This window comes from Schistocerca nitens, unplaced genomic scaffold (assembly GCF_023898315.1).
Source record: "Schistocerca nitens isolate TAMUIC-IGC-003100 unplaced genomic scaffold, iqSchNite1.1 HiC_scaffold_465, whole genome shotgun sequence".
In the NCBI taxonomy this organism is placed as follows: Eukaryota; Metazoa; Arthropoda; class Insecta; order Orthoptera; family Acrididae; genus Schistocerca; species Schistocerca nitens.
In genome coordinates, this window is record NW_026045998.1 from 412070 (window position 1) to 428714 (window position 16645).

Consider the following 16645-nt stretch of genomic DNA (forward strand, 5'->3'; position numbering starts at 1 on the left):
TGCGTGGCATAGAGCACCGACTCGACGTGCAGAAATATTGAGGCGTGCTGCATCTAAAGCTGTCTGCAATTGCGAAAGTTTTGGCTGTGCTGTACTTTGTCCACAAACTGACCTGTCGATTGTGCCCCTCAGGTGTCGGATGGTGGCCGTATCGTTTGCTCGAACTGTCCAGATAGTTCTGCCTACTGACTGCAAACAACTGTGGCCCAGTAACACTATGCCCTGTCATCCGCAAAAATTCGATCGTCGACTGGAAATGTGAAGTCCACGAATGCCTGCAACTAGTCCCCGAGTAGTCGAACGTGACGAAGTCGGCCACTGATTGGTTCAGTTGGACCAGAGCCCATTTCATTCAGCTCGGCGCACACCTATATCGAGCCAACACCCACTTGCACAGATCGGATCTGTCGCATTGTGGGACCTGAGCCACACTCGAACCCTGCCGTCTCACACCGATACGGTCAGGAGCAGTGGTTGGGAAGGGAGTGAGACAGGGTTGTAGCCTATCCTCGATGTTATTCTATCTGTATACTGAGCAAGCAGTAAAGGAAACAAAAGAAAAATTCGGAGTAGGCATTAAAATCCATGGAGAAGAAATAAAAACTGTGAGGTTCGCCTATGGCATTGTAATTCTGTCAGAGACTTCAAAGGACTTGGAAGAGCAGTTGAACGGAATGGACAGTGTCTTGAAAGGAGGATATAAGATGAACATCAACAAAAGCAAAACGAGGACAATGGAATGTAGTCAAATTAAATCGGGTGCTGCTGAGGGGATTAGATTAGGAAATGAGACACTTAAAGTAGTAAAGGAGTTTTGTTATTTGGGGAGCAAAAAAACTCGAGTATTGATTTAAGTGTCAGGAAGTTGTTTCTGAAAGTATTTGTATGGAGTGTAGCCATGTATGGAAGTGAAACGTGGACAATAAATAGTTTGGACAAGAAGAGAATAGAAGCTTTCGAAATGTGATGCTACAGACGAATGCTGAAGGTTAGATGGGTAGATCACGTAACTAATGAGGAGGTATTGAATAGGATTGGGGAGAAGAGAAGTTTGTGGCACAACTTATTTAGAAGAAGGGATCGGTTGGTAGGACATGTTCTCAGCCATCAAGGGATCACAAATTTAGCATTGGAGGGCAGCGTGGAGGGTAAAAATCGTAGAGGGAGACCGAGAGATGAATACATTGAGCAGATTCAGAAGGATGTAGGTTGCAGTAGGTACTGGGAGTTGAAGCAGCTTGCACAGGATACAGTAGCATGGAGAGCTGCATCAAACCAGTCTCAGGACTGAAGGCAACAACAACAAGACGGTCAGGAGCCCGGGAGAGGCGCTGCCGGCTACGTCGTGCCGTTAGCAGAGACACTTGTGTCGGTCGCCTGCTGCCGTGGCCTGTTGGCGCCAAATTTCATTGCACTGTCCTGACGGGTATGGTTGCCGTGTGTCCCAAATTGATTTCTGCAGTTATTTCACACTACACGGTGAGAGGTAATGCCCGGAATTTCATATTCTCGGCACAGTCTCGACACCGTGGATCTCGGAATATTGAATTCCGTAACGATTTGCGAAGAGGAATGTCCCGTGCGTGTAGGTCCGGCTACCAAGCTATTTGAGATGCTGTTAATTCCCGTAGTGCAGCCGTAATCACACTGGAAGCCTTTTCACAGGAACCACCTGAGTACATAGGACAGCTGTGCCAATGCACTGCCCTTTTATACCTGTTGTACGCCGAACTAATGCCATCTGTATGTGTGCGTATCGCTGTCCCACGGCTTTGGTCACCTCATTCTGTGACGAGAGTGTAAGTGCTGTTATAAATACTGTCTCGTCTATCTTGACCACCACAAATAACTTTATGTCCAGAAACGAAATTAAAAAAATGTGTGGAGCAAATACCTCTTAGCTGTCAGTAGGTACTGACCGTCACGATTGCCTTTCTTGTATTGTTATTTGCTACAAATATGTGAACAGCAATACGTCTTTTTTAAATGTTATTATTTGGTAATCCACTTCCTCTCCTAAAGACATGTACCTTTCATATAAAAGTGACATTACTAAAAAATGGTACTGAAACAGACGATGACAGACTAAAGGCTGAAATACTAAATGTCTTTTTCCAAAGCTGTTTCACAGAGGAAGACTGCACTGTAGTTCCTTCTCTAGATTGTCGCACAGATGACAAAATGGTAGATATCAAAATAGATGACAGAGGGATAGAGAAACAATTAAAATCGCTCAAAAGAGGAAAGGCCGCTGGACCTGATGCAATACCAGTTCGATTTTACACAGAGTACGCGAAGGAACTTGCCCCCCTTCTTGCAGTGATGTACCGTAGATCTCTAGACGAGCATAGCGTTCCAAAGGATTGGAAAAGGGCACAGGTCATCCCCGTTTTCAAGAGGGGACGTTGAACAGATGTGTGGAACTATAGACCTATATCTCTAACGTTGATCAGTTGTAGAATTTTGGAACACGTATTATGTTCAAGTATAATGACTTTTATGGAGACTAGAAATCTACTCTGTAGGAACAGCATGGGTTTCGAAAAAGACGATCGTGAGAAACCCGGCTTGCGCTATTCGTCCACGAGACTCAGAGGGCCATAGACACGGGTACCCAGGTAGATGCCGTGTTTCTCAACTTACGCAACGCGTTCGATACAGTTACCCACAGACGTTTAATGAACAAAGTAAGAGCATACGGACTATCAGACCAATTGTGTGATTGGATTGAAGAGTTCCTAGATAACAGAAAGCAGCATGTCATTCTCAATGGAGAGAAGTCTTCCGAAGTAAGAGTGATTTCAGGTGTGCCGCAGGGAGTGTCGTAGGACCGTTGCTATTCACAATATACATAAATGACCTTGTGGATGACATCGGAAGTTCACTGAGGCTTTTTGCGGAAGATTCAGTGGTATATCGAGAGGTTGTAACAATTGAAAATTGTACTGAAATGCAGGAGGATCTGCAGCAAATTGACGCGTGGTGCAGGGAATGGCAATTGAATCTCAATGTAGACAAGTGTAATGTGTTGCAAGTACATAGAAAGAAAGATCCTTTATCATTTAGCTACAATACAGCAGGTCAACAACTGGAAGCAGTTAATTCCATAAATTATCTGGGAGTAAGCGTTAGGAGTGATTTAAAATGGAATGATCATATAATGTTGATTGTCGGTAAAGCAGATGCCAGATTGAGATTAATTGGAAGAATCTTAAGGAAATGCAATCCGAAAACAAAGGAAGTAGGTTACAGTACGCTATTTCGCCCACTGCTCGAATACTGCTCACCGGTGTGGGATCCGTACCAGATAGGGTTGATAGAAGAGAGAGAGAAGATCCAACGGAGAGCAGCGCACTTCGTTACAGGATCATTTAGTAATCGCGAAAGCGTTACGGAGATGATAGATAAACTCCAGTGGAAGACTCGGCAAGAGAGATGCTCAGTACGGGCTTTTGTTGAAGTTTCGAGAACATACCTTCACCGAGGAGTCGAGCAGTATATTGCTCCCTCCTATGTACATCTTGCGAAAAGACCGTGAGGATAAGATCAGAGAGATTAGAGCCCACACAGAGGCATACAGACAATCTCTCTTTCAACGAACGATACTAGACTGGAATAGAAAGGAGAACCAATAGAGGTACTCGAGGTACCCTCCGCCACACACCGTCAAGTGGCTTGCGGGGTATGGATGTAGATGTAGATGTAGACTCTTCTCTGATTGCACTATCCCGGTAGCATAACTCGTGAGCTTGCTAGTGGTGACTGTAAGCAAATGGAAAAATCCTGTTCAGTATTGGTAGGATTTCAAATTGAAGCAAAGACTGACGACTAGCTTCGAGGGTTCAGAAATACAAAATTGCACACTTCACAAAACGTAAAAACCTGGTATCCTGTGACTACAATATCAAAGACACACAGTCGGAATTCGTCCACAGCAGAAGTGTCGTGTAAACAGACTCCTTCACAGACTGATGGCATCGTCTTAGTTTTCTACCGATGAGCCAGTCTGCCACCTGTTGTCGTATGACTGACCCTCGTGTGACGGTTTTACTTCACATCCCCACAAACTGTTACGTCTCAGTATTTGCACGAGTTGCCCGATTCCATTTGTCACTCATTGATGTTTTTGTCATAGGATGCTATGGATTTCTTTTCTTCTTTTTTTTCTCTCTTCCTTTTGTGAAGTGCGGAGTTTCATATTTCTAAACATTAAAGGAAATTGACAGTCTTTACACCACTTTTAAATCTTAACAAGATCAGATTGAACATTTGTGCAGCCATTTTGTACTGTACTTTGTTACGGCTAACCACATCGTTTGTAATGAGTCTGAGGTTGCTATTGACACGATCTGCCAGCTCATTAGTATAGAGTAGGAACAGCGCAAATGTCTGAATGCACTTCCCGGTGCACGACAGAAGTTACTTCACCCGTCGATGACCCCCCGTGTAAGATAACGTGCTGCATTCTTCCTGCCGAGAAATCGTCAGTCTAGTCACAAAATTAGAATTATATACTTGTCTACGTGAAAGAAGAGTAAAGACAGTTCAGGCTGCAGTATGTTTGTTAGTAGCATTGCTATGTGTATCCACTGCTCGACTCTGTTTGGAGAAGACATTGATTTTTGCATTGCAGTTTTCAGAGTGTGATTTTTTGTACTGTGTGGTTCTTTACAGCAAAGTAATATCTTTTGCAGGATCCTGTATGCATCAAAATTGAACCGGAACACTATCAGTGTGCAGCTACACTTCCGGTCCCAGAAGCGACAAAAATTAAGGTATGCACCAAATTCCTGTTACTGCTTCCTGGCACAGAGAGAGAAAGAAGGCAAAAAGTCTTATAACTTGTTTTGTTCAGTCACACTCCTTACTGTGCTGTTAATAGTGCCAATGAACGTATGTTAAAGAAAATACACAACACAGAAGGAAATTAATTTTGATATATTCCTATTTATTGCACAGAGTTTTAAACATAAAACAGTAAGTTACAGTAATTAACAATCATTCACTCGTGTCAGAGTAACGTATTTCTCACATTTCTGATAGGACAAATGGGTTCAAAATTTAAACAGTCCAGTGGTGCATGACTAGGAATATGTGAGGTTGTATAGAGTAATGAAGATGTGGAAATTGCAAAAATTAAGTACAAAGAAATTACATAACCCTCCCCCTCCCCCCTTTCTCTCTCTCTCTCTCTCTCTCTCTCTCTCTCTCTCTCTCTCTCTCTCTCTCTCACACACACACACACACACACACACACACACACACACACACACACACATGCGCCAATTTACCAAGGCAATCACAAGTAATGTGTCCTCACAACCATTGAGAAGAAATATTTTTGAACACAACTACAATAACCTACTATACAAATATTAAAAGATAATTATGAGAGTAGTATTGACAGCAGAAAGTAATATACAAATAATTATACAAATAATTGCAGTAAGATAATAGAACAGTAACAGATGTATTTCACGAATCAGATGTCAAACTGTACCACGAATATGAGCTGCACTGCAGACAGACAGTTGCAGTGTGTGTTTTTTGGTAGATATTTCATTAAAATGTTCTAAATATAATGACTACAGTCACAGCAATGTACGTCTTGTTATGCATGTATTTAGCATTTGCTCTACACAAAATAAAATGAACCCATTGATGGTGGTGAATCTTCAACAAAATATGAATGGCTGAAAAAAGAAACAGTCTTATTTGTTCAAGGCAGAATCCTCCACAAAAGCTTTATTGCGTATCAGTGATGTAGCTCGCTTCTCGAGGTTTTGGAGCTGCCTTCCTTCTGTGTGACAAGAAACTTGCATTCCTGGCATACTGTAATCTATCTGTACTTTTCATATGCCTTGCTGTTTTTGTTTTCCTCCTCCTATATCATCAGCTAATCTAAAGCTGTTATTTCTCATTCCTTCTCCGACAAGTCAACTTTTTCATGTCACTGTTCATTCTGTGCTGATGACGCATGTTGGACAGGAATATGATGTGGAAATTTTGTAACACAATGTTTATAAGATAGACATTTCTTAAATTCTGTGTAAGTAGAGGGAAACATTCCACGTGGGAAAAATATATCTAAAAACAAAGATGCTGTAACTTATGAAACGAAAGCGTTGGTATGTTGATAGAGACAATAAAAAAAAAACACACACACAAATTTCAAGCTTTCTCAACCCAAGGTTGCTTCATCAGGGAAGAGGGAAGGAGAGGGAAAGACGAAAGGATGTGGGTTTTAAGGGAGAGGGTAAGGAGTCATTCCAATTCCGGGAGCGGAAAGACTTATCTTAGGGGGAAAAAACAACAGGTATACACTCGAGCGCCCCCCCCCCCCCCCCCCCCCACACACACACAGATATATATCCCTCTGCACATATACAGACACAGGCAGACATATGTAAATGCAACTATATGGAACTAAATCTATGTGTCTACTCTGATCCCTGTGAGAGCTTGGAGTTTGAAGCATATGCATTTCAGTGCAAATGAATGAATGTTAATGTGATAACTCATGTCTCATGTTTTAATCAATGGTATTTGCAGATCCTATTCCCAATTTACTATATTTTTGGGGTTCAGTATTTTGATTTGATTTACATAATACCCATGTGATGTCATATCCATATCCCAATTTATTACATTTTGGCACCCAATGTAGGGCGTAATTTAATGTACACAGTAAGTTCTTTTTTTTATTTTTTGTGTTTACTGGATACTTTGTTGTTTTGTGTGACCTGATACTTTGTTGTTTTGTGTGACCTGATACTTTGTTGTTTTCTGTGACTTTTACTAAGCTAAGCAAATACTGTTTTTCAGTTTTAGATATATGTGTCTGTATATGTGCGGATGGATATGTGTGTGTGCGCGAGTGTATACCTGTCCCTTTTTGCCCCTGGTAAGTCTTTCTGCTCCCGGGATTGGAACGACTCCTTACCCTCTCCCTTAAAACCCACATCCTTTCGTCTTTCCCTCTCCTACCCTCTTTCCTGACGAAGCAACTGCGGGTTGCGAAAGCTTGAAATTTGTGTGTTTGTGTGTTTTTTATTGTGTCTATCTACCAGTGTGTGTGTAATCATTGTTACTGTTTTCGAGGTGCTCAGTCCAAAGACCTGTTCTGCAGCTCTCCGTGACACTCTGCCGTCCTGTGCGAGCACCTTCACCTCTACAGCTGTGCTCTCTCTCTGCAATCTTTACACCACATACTTGCCCCTGCCCTTTCCATCAGCAACGTGACTTATTTGTCGACGTCTCGTTACGTGTCGGTATCGACTGACACTTTTTATCAGGATGTGCCCTGATTGTTCCCCCATCCCACCTCATTAGTTAATTCATCTACCCGTCCAATCTTCTTAATTCTTCTATGGAACATTCGAACAACTTCTATTCTAGTCTGGATTTTTTGTTGCCAACGCTTCACTTCTGGACGAGGCTTCAATTCAGACAAATACCTTCGAAAAATACTTCCTAACATTTAAATTTGAAACAATGGAAAATCCGGGATGGAATGTAACAATACCAGAAAAGGAAAGTAGCTACTCACCATATAGTGGAGATGCTGAGTCGCGATAGGCACAATAAAAAGATTCACACAATTAAAGCTTTTGGCCATTCAGGCCTTTGTCAACACACACACACACACACAAATATGCAACTTGCACACGCATCTCCATCACAGGCTGTGAAGCAGTCAGTAAGATGAGCCTGTGCCGTACGGATCCTTCCCACCAACACCAGCTTTTCTGAATTGCGCAGGTGGGAACTTTCCCTGCAGTACATCCTACGTTCCCGTAACCCTCCTGGCCTCGACCTTCGTCAGTCACTGTCCTCACCTATCCGGCCCTCTCCCTGTTCCCATTCCGGCACTACACAGCCGTCAGTTCACGGTCACACCCAGTCTATTAATTTCTTTTATTTCTCCCCTTTTCGCTACTTACCCCGTCCCACCTCCGCACCTTCTCTCCTGCCCTCCATCTTAACTGCAACACTCGACTGTCCGACACTCCCGCCGTACTGTCCCTCCCCCTCCCCGCCTCAGCCTTCTCCTCACCCCCAGCCAGTCGCCACTCCCATCGTGCACTGGTGCTGCTGTTCGCAGTCAGCTCTCTGAGACTGCTGAGGTGTGTGTGTGTACTGCTTACAAAGGCCTCAATGGCCGAAAGCTTTAATTGTGTGAATCTTTTTATTGTGCCTGTCGCGACTCAGCATCTCCGCCATATGGTGAGTAGCAACTTTCCTTCTCTGGTATTGTAACATTTAAATTTATATTAGACATTAACAAATTTCCCTTTTACAGAAATGTGTACTTGTATACCCTGTCCACTGTGGCTGTGGTCATTTATTTTGCTGTCCAAATAGCAAAACTCGTGTACTGTTTTGTGTGTCTCATTTCCTTGTCTCAATTTCCTCAGCATTGACTTATTTAATTCCACTACATTCCACTGCCCGTGTTTTATTTTCTGATCATCATCGTATCATCTCTTATCGAGACAGTCTCCATTTCATTCGACTTCTCTTCCGAGTCCTGTGCTATTTTAGACTGAATTATAACACCGGCAGGCTTCCGAGCTTTGATATTTTGTCGTGAGCGTTAATCCTCTTTCCGAACGTGTCCTTGTTTTTTTTTCCACAGTTTCCTCAATCTACAGATAACGTGCAAGATGGATTACAACCCTGCCTCACTCCCTTCTCAGTCATCGCTTCCCTCTCGTGGACTTTGAAGATCATTGTTATTGTTACCACTGTGTGCTGCCCGTGCACTACACATATTGGAATGTCGACTCACAAAAGATATCGGTAGATGTAACACAGATCCTAATCTCGCTGTGTAAAGTAAATGCATAAATACGTAAATAATAAATTGTTTGTGTTGCAGCCATTTGATTTGGAAGCTCTGAAGCAGGAATGGAGCGAAGATGATGTGGAGGAAGATTTCTGGGACGTGGCTCAGGTGGGGCTTCAGACTATTGAGAGGTACACAGGTGCCTGGTCACCCCTCGGTTTAATCCAGAATTTCATGGAATCTGTTACAGGTGCCTGAGAAAGCAGCTGTAGAGAGGGATGGGGTTATGTTAAAGGTGTGTGAGAAAGCGGCTGTAGAGAAAGACAGGGTTCGTGCCGAAACACCCAAAGCAGCACAGTCATCTGAGCAGTGCGTACAGGAGGTAGGGTAACGGGGAACCTTGTGTTTCCATTATTATTATTATTATTATTATTATTACTATTATTACTGCTACTACAGTACTACTATTGTTATTAGGTACAACTGGAACCTTATTAGATCACAATAAATGGAAATTAACGTCAGCCTTCTGCAGAAATTTCGTGCCAAAAATGACAGCTGCCATGAAATATAAAAATGCTTAAACACACAGTGACTATCTTTTTGTTCTTGTGGTTTTCAGTCCAATGCCAGTTAGATGCAGCTCTCTATACTAGTGTGTCTTCTGTAAGCCTCTCACCTGTGCATTAATGCCATGACTTACATCCATTTGAACATGCTTCCTACTCAAACCGTGATCTCCAATTACAATCTCCTTCCCCCCTCTCCCCCCTGTTTCCCTCCATTATGAAATTATTGACTTTGTTAATATACAAACACTGGAAAGTCCAGGTTGGAATATAAACAGTATAAGGAAAGGGGAGATTGCTACTCACCGTAAAGATGACATGTCGTGTTTTTTGTGTCATCGTTGCCGCTGCAGAGTCTCGTGTCGTGGGTAGCGAGGAGAGGATGCTGTTCGGTGGCCGATATTCTCTTCCTACAACACAGGGTTCTTTATTCGTAATAATACTGGGCATATACGACATGGAAAATCCGGCAAAAACCCGGGAATTTTTTCATTCAGGAGAATACCGGGAAAAACTTGGGAATTTTTCGGAATTCCGGGAATTTTTCATTGTTTTAGCTTTCAGTTAAATTTTTGTAGTTTTGACTGGTAAGAATTGATTCTCTACCAAAGAATGTTACTGTCACCTGCTACTGGAGAAAGATACTGCAGCAATAATATATAAATGAAAGGAAAAAAAATAAAACTTTAGTGGCAAAGAAAATGTGCCATTTATTTTGTAACAATAAACTGCTTTCTATGGGTGTGACAACACAACTGTTTACATTAGCAGTGGGTACTAAAAGAAATCCGATAAAATTTCGGGTGTACGATAAATCGCATAAATCTAAGGGCTGTCAGTTCGACTAAATACCTAGGAATTACAATTACGAGCAATTTAAACTGGAAAGGCCACATAGATAATATTGTGGGGAAGATGAAACAAAGACTGCGTTTTGTTGGCAGAACACTTACGAGATGCGACAAACCCACTAAAGAGACAGCCTACAATACACTTGTCCGTCCTCTGCTGGAATATTGCTGCACGGTGTGGTATCCCTACCAGGTAGGATTGACGGAGGACATCGAAAAAGTGCAAAGAAGGGCAGCTCGTTTCGTGTTATCGCGCAATAGGGGTGAGAGTGTCACTGATATGATACGCGAATTGTGGTGGCAGTCACTGAAACAAAGGCGGTTTTCTTTGTGGTGAGATCTATTTACGAAATTTCAATCACCAGCTTTCTCTTCCGAATGCGAAAATATTTTGTTGACGCCCACCTATGTAGGGAGAAATTATCGTCATAATAAAATAAGAGAAATCAGAGTTCAAACGGAAGGATTTAGGTGTTCCTTTTTCCCACGTGCCATTTGAGAGTGGAATGATGGAGTAGTAGTATGAAAATGGTTCGATGAACCCTCTGCCAGGCACTTAAGTGTGAATTGCAGAGTAACCATGTAGATGTAGATGTAGCAGCAAGCAGCAAAACATCTAGGGCGAGGTTTCAGTAAATTCACTGGCCCGTTTACATATCTACGTGGCTTTCCACGTGGCCGTGTACGCACTCATTGCTGTGGCTGCTCGAGGTGGTCGCGACCGAGGGGCGACTCGACCCGACAAATTGGGGCCTCGTCAGACTTATCGGCCGCTGTGGCACCCGAATCGTATTGCTCTCAGATTTGCTATACTTGAGGAAGTGTTGGATCAGAATACTTTAAGATCTGTTCCTGTATTCTGCTATCTGGGACACTGAATGTTATCGCATCTCTAATCGTTAAATCACTGTAAAAGTTGCCGCAACTACACTTAAATTTATGCTCCCTAGTCGTGGCCATTAGTTCTCTGTACCATTGGCAGTATGTCTGTTCCGACTGATATCTGCTTGCAGCTACTTGGAATTACTGATCATTGCACACGGTTAATGTACCGATTACCTCATCGTAACTGGAGTCCGTTGGGAGACGCAGTTGGCAATAGTTTTTGTATTAACCTGAACACTCAAAATCCCCCAATCGAAAGAAAGTATTGTATCCGTACAGTACCTCGAACACAATGAATTTCACAATGTGCTTGGAACTGTGTTAGGTATTTGAGCCGTTCCTCTTCTGTGTCATTAACTTTCCGGTACATCGGTACGCTGGTCAGTGGCACTTGTCGCGCCGATTTGAGGAAGTGGGGAAAAGGAGAAGAGTGGGGAAGGGAAAGGACGGGCAGGTGAATTGGCAGAGGGTGGCTCACAGTGACGGTTACAGGACGAGAATAGGGAGTACGTGACTGTCTACCGTATCTTCCTTCGTCGTCGGCGTTGTCGTTGTTACTGTGAGGCACCGTTACACCAACTGGAAAGGCGCATCGATCTTAGAGCATGAGATACGATGACCTTAAGTCACTGACACCACACAACGGTCACGGTAGCACCTGATTCCAGAATAGCTGCAGTAATTAGGATCTACCAACTACCCCCTCTTGACCAGGTCCCCAAAACTTGTAACGAGATCCCTTCAAAGCAAATTGTCATAACAGTCGTCTATAAAGGCTTCGTACAACGACAAGAAACGTTACAGTTTATGGAATAACAACAGATACGACCAAACTGTCTTGTTTCTTCTGTTTTATTTAACGTAACTTTGTTCACAGTTTTATTTCGCATTCACCACTCATTCACACTCTGATGTGCAGTATATGCGAGTGCCTGAACCCTAACTCCCAAGTTCCAACAGTTTTCGTTGCTAGACACCAACAGTCAATGATAATGATACAGTATTTTGTAATTGACTCTTCTAGTTTAGCCACCACCCTCCACGAATGTTTGTTAGGCGTAAGACAATTACACACTTTTCTCTCCGATCCGCAATTATTAAGAGTTTGCGTAAAAGTTAACGTTTTTCTCCTTTTCATAAATTGGAGCCCGCTCTCCGCTGCGTATAGATTTATCGTGGAATTGACCGCCCCGTAGGTGTACTCAATTTAATGACCACACTTCGCTATCCGCGATTTCGTGTAACTAAATGTCCTTTTGTTACTCTGATTGTATACTGTAGTTATTTAATACTCGCCCCTATATTTTTCACAATGCACAATTAGCACTTCTTTACTTGTTTATTTCTAAGCGTAAACAAAAAAAAAAGACATGATATCATCGGCTTCGTCGACATAAAGCAAAACACCTCAATGTGCCCAATTTTACCTCTCCTTATAGGATTGGCTACTTTACTCATTAATTTACTACATATTATTTCCAATAACACTAAACAGGTATCGCCGTTATATTTTAATTGTATTCAAAATCATATTGTTATTATTATTATTATTATTATTATTATTATTATTATTATTTATTATTATTTATTATTATGTGCGATTGGACCCATACGGATCACGCAAAGCTTTTCCGATTCAATTTTTTAATTCTCCAAACTTCTCTCATTCTTTCCCCATGAATTCTCTTTCTTTCCCCTGTCCATTTTGTCCCCTGTCTTTTGCAAACTTCATTCTCGGGTTGTACTTTCCAACTATTGATTTTTTGCCTGTATACATTTGTTTATAACTTCTGAAGAATTTATTTGTGCATTTCCTAGATCTGTTTTGGTTTCTTTTATCCAGGGTATGGTTTTCAATTTTTCAATGTATATTAAAATTTTGTGGGGGAGTCTGGGTATTGGGAGTCTGTGGATATGACCGTAAAATTTTAGTCTTCTTTTCCGGATGTCTGCGGCGAGGTTAGATAATTTTTCTGTAGTTTTCCGAGACTGTAGCCTGTATCCAGTTCTTTTTGGGCCAAGAATCTTTCTGATAATTTTGCGTTCCTCTTTCAGGATGCCTTCCAGGTCGCCTTTTCTATGGAGTGTGAGTGTTTCGCTGGCATATAGTGCTTTGGGCTTGATTACTGTATTGTAGTGTCGTATTTTTGAGTGAATGGAGAGACACTTTTTATTGTAGATGTTGTGGGTTTTCCAGTATGCTCTTTTCAGTTTTTGCAGTCGAACTTTTTGTGCAGTTTTCTCTCCCCCTGTGGGTTCTAGGACGTCGCCTAAGTATTTAAAGAATGGAACTCACTCAATTTGTCCATATTTTGTAGTCAGTTTTTGAGTTTCAAATTTTGAGCAGATGAATTTGGTTTTTTGGAAGGAAATTTGTAGCCCAACTTTTTCGGTGCATTCTTTGAGAATGTCTATCTGTTTAATTAATAATAATAATAATAATAATAATAATTATTATTATTATTATTATTATTATTATTATTATTATTATTAAGAACGACCAAATCGTAACAAATCGCGTGGCGTGCATTTTAACGATAGCTTTACACTCGCCCAGCCTTTATTCGTGCAATATTATATATAAATATACAGACAGGACCGAAAGATCGAGCTCTCTAGCGTAACCAATAGAGGCAAATACGCTATTCGAGTTGTGTTACATCTATCTTGACTCGTACTGTTACTCTGGTCAGAGGGGGCGGAAACTGTGGGGTAACCCGGATCGTCTGGATCCTCCCCTCCACAGCTGGGCATTTCTGAAGTGCACAGACGGGAGTTATCCTCAAAACAAACACTCCACTCCCGAAACCGTCCCAGCCTCGACCTACTGTGACCTACTGTCCCCACTGCCTCCACCCGACAGTTTTCGTCCCCTCTGACGTTTCGTCTCCACCCTGTTCTCGTCCTCTCACCCTCTGCCGACACCCCTGCCCGTCTTTGCCCGCCCCTCTCCTTTTTCGCTCCTTTCCCACCCACCTCCTCGCCCCACGACCTCCTTGACACTGTGCTCGTCGGCATTCTAGTCCTCGTACACTATGCCGGACAGCATTCCTCTACCCCCAACCTGTACACCACTATTTATTCCAATTCCCCTTCCCATGCCGCTACATTGCTGCTCCCATCCCAAGCGATAGGAGGATTTTGGCCCGTGGTGCCGGAGTCGGCGGTTGTGTGTGCGCGAGGTGTGCTCGTGTCTGTCAGTGAGTGTGTGTCTTTCCTTTTCTGAAGAAGGTTTGGCAGAGAGCTAAATGTGTAACTGTCTTTTGTTTGTGCTCGTGTGCAATTGACGCGTCATCATTACGGTGAGTAGCGATGTATCTTTTGTCGATATACAAGAATGTAAACAATACGTAATGATGCGTAACAACAGTACGGAAAGGATGGATTGCTACTTGCCCCATAAGTGAGGTGTTAAGTTGCAGACAGACACAGTGAAGGAGAATGTTAGAAATATTTCAGCTTTTGAACCGAATCCTCCTCTAGAAGTAGAAAATTGACACACATTCGCCCAAGAGCAACTCACACACACATGACCACTGTGTCTGTGTCTCTGTCTCTAGGTACGAAGGCTACACATCCTCTATGTGTTGTTGTTGTGGTCTTCAGTCCTGAGACTGGTTTGATGCAGCTCTCCATGCTACTCTATCCTGTGCAAGCTTCATCATCTCCCAGTACCTACTGCAGCCTACATCTGCTTAGTGTATTCATCTCTTCGTCTCCCTCTACGATTTTTACCCTCCACGCTGCCCTCCAGTACTAAATTGGTGATCCCTTGATGTCTCAGAACATGTCCTACCAACTGATCCCTTCTTTTTGTCAAGTTGTACCACAAACTCCTCTTCTATTCAATACCTCCTCATTAGTTATGTGATCTACCCATCTAATCTTCAGCATTCTTCTGTACTACCACATTTCAAAAGCTTCTATTCTCTTCTTGTCCAAACTATTTATCGTCCACGTTTCACTTCCATACATGGCTACACTCCATACAAATACTCTCAGAAACGACTTCCTGATACTTAAATCTATGCTCGATGTTAACAAATTTCTCTTCTTCAGTAACGCTTTCCTTGCCATTGCCAGTCTACACTTTATATCCTCTCTACTTTGACCATCATCAGTTATTTTGCTCCCCAAATAGCAAAACTTCTTTACAACTTTAAGTGTCTCATTTTCTAATCTAATTCCCTCAGCATCACCCGACTTAATTCGACTACATTCCATAATCCTCTATGTACTGAATAGTAATCTATCATCCCCATATTCTTGTCGTTTCATCCTGGATTGTCCGTAACACACCAACAGGTTGTGATACATATAAATTCCTACATTCTCTCGCTCTCTTTCTTTCTATCTGTTACTTACGCACAAAGTTACAGACTGGCCTTCGTCATACTTACAGGGTTTTCTAACACTAGATGACACAATTCTTAAGGAAACTTGAAAAATTTTCACATTTCTTTTTGTATCAGTAGGGAGCCAGAGATTGTGACAATAGCCACATGTAGAAGTACCAGAATGCTTTGTCGGTGGTTACCACACTCTGATAGTGCAGTGCACTCTTGATGTAATTTGTTTGTTTTACGGCTCAGTGTCAGCTAATAACGTTATAAATCTGTTCCAGGGACTGGAGAGCGCAAACACAGCAGTGGACACTGTCAGGTAAGAGGAACATTATTTACAACACACACAGGAAAACTTTTAGTCCAAACAAAAAATAGATTCTTCATCTTTGTGCAGTATTCATTTTCATCACAAAAAAATCACATCGGACAAAATACTTACCACTCCACTAAAAGAGCCACCTGCTCCCTTTGGCGCACAGTAGACGGTGTACAACTGCTGCCGGGTCGTCGTGTGACCCTCCAGAGCTGACAAGTCGTGGCAGGCGAAGCGTTCTGCCTGTGACCGTCAGTTGTACAGAATCGGTGCAGTTAGACGAGTCGACGTGGTCGTGTGGTGGAACGACAGAAAGGGACTGCGCTGTGACCCTGCTTTTTATGCCCCAGAATTAATGTTTTCTAACCGTCCGTGACATTTTTTTATCGCTTCTATCAAAGTTCCTATGTTCGCAATGTCAGTTTGCACCTGATGTCGCATTTACACATTTATAATTTTCCTGCGACTGACGCTTCACGAACCGATGTTTGCGGAGGAAAAAACACACAAATGTTGCCGGTACGGCGCGGGTCTTCGAGTAATGTACGCAAATGTTGTGCGGTAAGTTTGTTAACACCGGAGCACTCTGTTCAGCAGATCTGAATTGGTAAAAGTGAGAACAGTTGGTGCTGCTCCCGAGCTGTACTCGGTGTCGTGGCTGCTGGGAGTGTGAGCTAGGTCCACTCGAGTAAGGGTGTCGCGACTGATCACAATTGTTTTCATACCGTCTCTACTGCACATGCACAGCTTCGTCACTGTTGTGATTTGCATAAACTCGAAGGCTTATTTTGTGTGTTTCAGTGTTCGACCACTTGTAACGCTAGCTCACACCTTTGCTCTCTCTCAGCACTGCTCAAATGTTTTTGGTTTCAACTAACCTCCTCTTTGGTTTA

General features: G+C 42.5%; 2 protein-coding genes across 2 annotated transcripts in view; both read left to right on the forward strand.

Annotated features, from left to right (window-relative positions):
* LOC126232157 (zinc finger protein with KRAB and SCAN domains 3-like) overlaps positions 1–16645 on the forward strand; it is a 394238-nt gene that overhangs the window by 234699 nt on the left and 142894 nt on the right. The gene's annotated exons all lie outside the window — the stretch shown is intronic.
* The window catches only part of LOC126232158 (zinc finger protein 418-like), a 116267-nt gene that overhangs the window by 80296 nt on the left and 19326 nt on the right, over positions 1–16645 (forward strand). Inside the window, exons 5-8 of the mRNA XM_049942464.1 lie at positions 4695–4775; positions 8882–8956; positions 9039–9170; positions 15718–15755. Of these exons, the coding sequence (XP_049798421.1) occupies positions 4695–4775; positions 8882–8956; positions 9039–9170; positions 15718–15755 (326 nt within the window). The remainder of the gene's footprint in view (positions 1–4694; positions 4776–8881; positions 8957–9038; positions 9171–15717; positions 15756–16645) is intronic.